A 5,628-nucleotide genomic window follows, 5' to 3' on the forward strand; every position below is an offset into this window, starting at 1 on the left:
TTGTATCACCTTCTTCAATCTTATCTCATACTAAACTACTACATCAATGCCTTCTACATAAAAAAAAAAAAAAACATGTAATGAAATACTATTAAGCAAGTCGCACTACATTTTTCCTTTTATCAAGGAGAGGCAAAACATTTTGATATTATTATGACATCATCAATTCAGCTCAATTAAATCTAGCATCAATTCGACCTTCTAAATCTCTTCAAGATATATGCTTCACATAAAAGAAATTAAACTTAATTAGAAAGAAATTTTGTAATTCCAACTCACATAAAAAGTATAATGAATTAAAGCGTGGTGTCATGCTATGAAGTTGGCACATGTATTATGGTGAGCAAAACATTTGCATATATTTTTGTTGTAAATTCCACAAGCTAGATAGGAAGTTATAAGCCTTATCCTAAAATCCCAATGACCTACAAATGGGTTGAATTAAAGGAGGAAAGATGTTGTTGAACTACATGATCATTGTCTTTATGGCGGCAAATTATTTTATGCGGATGTCGAACATCATCTATAGACCAATCAGAATACGCCACGTCACCCCCGCTCGATACCACGGCTCAGTATTGTACTTGGTACTGCTAATATGTCGCATTCTGATTGATCTCCAAATGATAAACTGCATTCAGCATCTACACAGAATAATTTTTTCTTTATGACGGGGCCAAGCATAATAGTCGCTGACCCAGCCACTTCTCATGGCCAAATGTCTCTGTATGGACCATTCACGCTTCCACCTACCAACATTAAAACACAGCCACATGCCCGCACTTCAACCTTAATAGTTCAAATTTTTACTCATTTCTGTTAAAATTAAGTCGCCACTGATTTTAATCTCTTAGTATATTATTTGATTTAATAATATCAATACTTTATTCAGGATTCTTTTAAGTACACAGGAACTTGCATCAACGTGGATGCCTGCTAAGCATAAACAACAGGTAATTAAAGTAATAAACAACAAATAAAAACACACAAAAAGTCCCAATAATAATTAAAAAAAAAGTTCTTTTTAGTGATAATTTCCTCCGCTGGCCGCTGAATCTAGCAGATCGGTAAAGGAGCACCATTCCACTCCTTCAAGCACTCGAACAGGGGATCAATTGCCTTCCCCTTGGAAATTGCCTCAAACACCTTGTCGAACTCCTCCCCCGGCGAAGTCACTTTCTCTCCGGTGAGGAAGGAGGCGCCCAGCTCCTCCCTGACAAATCTATAAAGAGGATAAGACCTGCATTCCTTAATCCTGTTCCCTATTGTCGACGATCCCTTCTCAAAAGCCACTCTTGTTGCCTCCACCTCCTTCGGAATCACAGCTTTGATCTCCTCTTCAAAAGCTGTGATCTTTTGGAAGATCGAAGAGTTGGCATCCTTCTCTTTCTCACCATTGTTGAGGGCATGCTCAACCAGCACTTGCCTCAGATTCTTCATTAGAGGATAGGTCGGGCAGCAGGGGTCATCCGCATAGGCGAACACATACTCCCTTTCAATCACTGTGATCAAGTCTTTTTCACAGAACCTCGAGGGGTGGAGCTCTCCATTAATCCCCATTGTAAGAGTTTTCTTCGCTGCTAGGCTCACCGCATTCTTCACAGCGCTCTTCAAGTTCTCCTCCAAATGCCTCAAATCAATGGCTTGGCAGATTGCAACCAGGAAAGTGCTAGTCATTAGCTTTAGTATCTCCACCGCTTCAGCAGTCTTCCTCGATGATATCAATCCCAAAGAGTTCACATCCTGGTTATGCTGCTCCGCGCTCTGCACATGGTTAGTGACCGGATTCGCGAGGTATTGAAGCTCAGAACAGTAAGCAGCCATGGCTATCTCTGCTCCCTTGAAACCATAATCCAAGCTTGGGTTTCGCCCGCCGGAGAGATTCGAAGGCAAACCGTTGTTGTAGAAATCATTAACTAGTTCTGAGATTTGAGCAAACATGAGCTTACCGATAGCAGCAATGGCAAGCCTAGTGTTGTCCATGGAGACGCCGATGGGAGTCCCCTGGAAGTTGCCACCATGGAGAGCTTTGTTTCTCGAGACATCGATCAAAGGATTATCGTTCACTGAATTGATCTCCCTTTCGATAGACTTCGTCGCGGCGCGAATTACTTCAATCTGAGGGCCGAGCCATTGAGGCGAGGTGCGGAGAGCGTAGCGGTCCTGTTTCGGCTTCTGTAATGGATCCATTTCATGGAGCTTCTTCGCCATCTTCATATAAGAGCTGCCTTCGAGAACGTGTTCCATGATGGCGGCGGCTTCGATTTGGCCGGGATGGTGTTTAAGCTTGTGGGTGAGATGGTCTGTGTATTCCGGCTTCCCCTGCATCACTTCGCAGAACAGAGCGGACAAAACCTCTGCCATGACAGCTAGTATGTTTGCCTCGAACAGGACAATGGAGGCAAGGCCAGAGCCGACGGCTGTGCCGTTGACAAGGGCAAGCCCTTCCTTTGGTTGCAGTTCGAAGAATCCTCCGGAGATTCCGGCGAGGCGGAAGGCTTCGGAAGCATCAATGGCTGCGCCGTCGGAGGTTATAGCCTTGGCGTTAGGACGGCCCGTTAAGACTCCCGCAATGTAGGAGAGAGGGACGAGGTCGCCGGAGGCGGTGATGGTGCCTCTCAGAGGGAGGCAAGGTGTGATATTTTTGTTGAGAAGGCTGGCAATGGCTTCCAGGATCTCGAAACGGATGCCCGAGTAGCCTTGGAGGAGGGTATTGATCCTCACTAGCATCGCCGCTCTAGTGGCGGAAGGCGACAGCGTGTTATCAGGATTGGATCCAAAGATTCCTGCATTAAGGAATCTGCAACAAGACAAAGACGGCTCTTTTAGGATCTTTTGCAACTTTTAGCCAGCCAATACCCAGAAAGACTCAAAATAAAAAATTAAAAAAAAAACGAATAGTCCATAGAGATAAAATACATCTTTTCAAGTCGCAAAACTCCATTTTATCAGGCCATGAACTGATTAACAATTTTTTATTAAATGGTCCAATAAATCGATCATATATATTTAAATATTAAATATTTTAAATATTACTTAAATAGTTCGATAACCTAAATCGGACTGCTAAAATTCATCAATCTTGACTACAAATTCAATCAAATTAGAGGCCAGCAGGAGGAAGATAGATGAAGCCTTTCTAAAAATCACGTTTTGGGAAATATAGCCACATCAATATCATTTTATTCGCGAAAACATACGAGTTCCAATCCAAAACGATGTGATCTTTTTTGACAATAAAAATATAGATAAATAAATAAAATTGTTCGCCTACTGAATTTGATGGAATGTCTTATTAATCTTCTCACCATTGTTGCACCTACCACAAGAACACCAAACCTACCACCAAAAATATATATAAATATATATTTATATTATTATAATAATTCTTAAATTATTATTAAAAATATATATTTTTAAGTTTCAATCCGAATGTTATGGTACGGTATGTTCTTAAAAAAGTGAACGTGTAAAGAACGACAATTTAAAAAAAGCAAAAGAAACGATCTTGGTCAACGAGCTAGCTTTTTCCTAACCAAAGACGTTTGAACTGTTTTTGTACCTGATGAGCTCTTTCTGAAGAGCGCCGCCTTGCTTTGTGCGGCGGTGAGAGGTGGCGCCGAAACCAGTAGTGACGCCGTAGTGATCGCCGCCAAGATTCATGCTCTCCAAAACCCAGTCGCTGCTGGCCTTCACGCCGGCGCGCGCCGACTCCGCCAGCTCAACGGAGGTAGCGGCACCGGAGGCCACGGCGGCGACCTGGGATATCTTAAGCTCCGCTCCTTCGAGCATCACCACCGGCCGCCGGAAGTCCTCAACCATTCTCTTCACCTCGTCGAGGTGGCTCCCCTCCGCCGCCTTCGCCGCCGCAACCCATCCCAGTGGGTCCGACCCTTTGAGGCAAAGGTCCTCCATCACCGCGATCCCGTTTGCGTGCCCGTTCTCCATTCCCAAAGAGAAGAAGAACTTAAGAGGAAGTGGAAGAACCAAGCAGGTCAAGAGCAGAGGAAAATTGGCTTATTGGAAATATCGACTCTTGCTTGCAAGGAGCGAATTTCCTGAGTTCGAACACCAACTAGATGGGCTTAAATAGTATGGTAGGATGGTGTTAGTTGTGGGAAAATCTCGGTCGTCGAATGAAATCAAGAAGATAAACGGCTGATTTATAGGACACGTGTAAGGGAAGACTACTTCGGCTGTTGGTAGCGAATGATCCACGAGATGGGAGGGTTTGGTGGCGAGACGTGTTTCTTGTAAGCACGGCGTCACCCAGCACTTTCTCCTTGTGGCCAGTAGTCGCACATCAAACTTAGACTCGATCTTAAGACCCATACTTATCTATGGATGACTGACCATATGTGGGCCCAAATTTTCGGGTAACACGACTGGGAGACTCGTGTTTGTGGGGTCGGTAATTGGTGACTTATAGAGGCAATTTAATGAATTATTTTCATTATTTCTGAAAATAAGATGCTTACGAAAATAATAATAAGTTCATGAGATAAGGGGTAGGTGAGATAGGACAGACTTTTTCAGCTACCGTTTTCCTTCATCATTAGGCATTTATCCTAGAGAAATTATTTTGTGGAGAGGACTGCTCGGAGACAAATCAGAACGTGCTACATCACCGAGTATACATCTATGGTACATAGCAAACTAGTGATGTGGCACTTTTTGATTCGCCTCCAAACGACATTTATATCCGCACAGAATAATTTCATCACTTCTTGATTGAATTAGCATTTTTTTAGTAATAATTGGATTCTTATTTGTATCAATTTAGTTATATTGATTTTTTTAGATAGCCAACAAATTGTAATAACTTCTCATAAAAGAATATTAAATATTTCTATATATATATATATATATGATTTTTTTGAACATTTTGGGAGAATATTTGAATCATGAACACTTGTGAATTAGGCCCATTTTCGGAGCACTTGTGTTAGTGGGGTCAGTTATTGGTTGAATTTCTTAGGTAATTAATTTACTAAGAATGCTCAATAAGTGTGTAAGGTATTTATTAATTATGATACTTAAGAGAGAGAGGGGTAGGTAAGACAGAAGGGGCTTTGCAGCTATATATCCTTTTTCTTCAACTTTAGTAGGCCACTGAGAGAATTATTATTTTTCTTTATTTAGATTAATAAATCTTTTTTTTTTATTCCATATAATGAATATATTTAAATATTAATTCAGTTATTGATTGAGAAGTAATCCATGTCGTGCTTGATATAATACAAATTTAATGAAAAATTATTTAATTATTTTATATTGTAAATTATTTTTATTCTGATTAATCACTTTATATTTTATTTATTATACAAATAAATAAATCTATTGAACAAATATTAGATGGATAGACTAAGAATATACTTGTAAAGATAATTTTTAAATCTTTACAATATAAAATAACTAAGAAAAAAATTAATTTTATATAATTAGAATAAAATATGATATACTTGTGATACGTCGTCCAAAAAATTATCTTAATCCGGCGCGAATCTCGATGCAAAATCAAGTTGGAAACTTCAAAAATTAATTCGGAGATCATCCAAACTCCGATTTCAGCAAACTTACAGTCGAACTGAGCGTCTCGGAAATGCGAACCCAACGACACCAAATTCA

The 5,628-nt window shown here is 40.4% G+C and overlaps 1 protein-coding gene across 1 annotated transcript; it reads right to left on the reverse strand.

Moving 5' to 3' along the window:
* Positions 1-858: 858 nt before the first annotated feature.
* Positions 859-4,054, reverse strand: LOC110115785 (phenylalanine ammonia-lyase-like). The gene is made up of 2 exons (XM_020849154.2): positions 3,563-4,054; positions 859-2,800 (listed from the first exon to the last, which is right to left on the reverse strand). The coding sequence occupies exons 1-2, from the start codon at positions 3,946-3,948 to the stop codon at positions 1,057-1,059; spliced, it is 2,130 nt and encodes a 709-aa protein (XP_020704813.1). The 5' UTR covers positions 3,949-4,054; the 3' UTR covers positions 859-1,056.
* Between the last annotated feature and the right edge of the window lie 1,574 nt (positions 4,055-5,628).

This window comes from Dendrobium catenatum, unplaced genomic scaffold (assembly GCF_001605985.2).
Source record: "Dendrobium catenatum unplaced genomic scaffold, ASM160598v2 fragScaff_scaffold_1482, whole genome shotgun sequence".
Lineage (NCBI taxonomy): Eukaryota > Viridiplantae > Streptophyta > Magnoliopsida > Asparagales > Orchidaceae > Dendrobium > Dendrobium catenatum.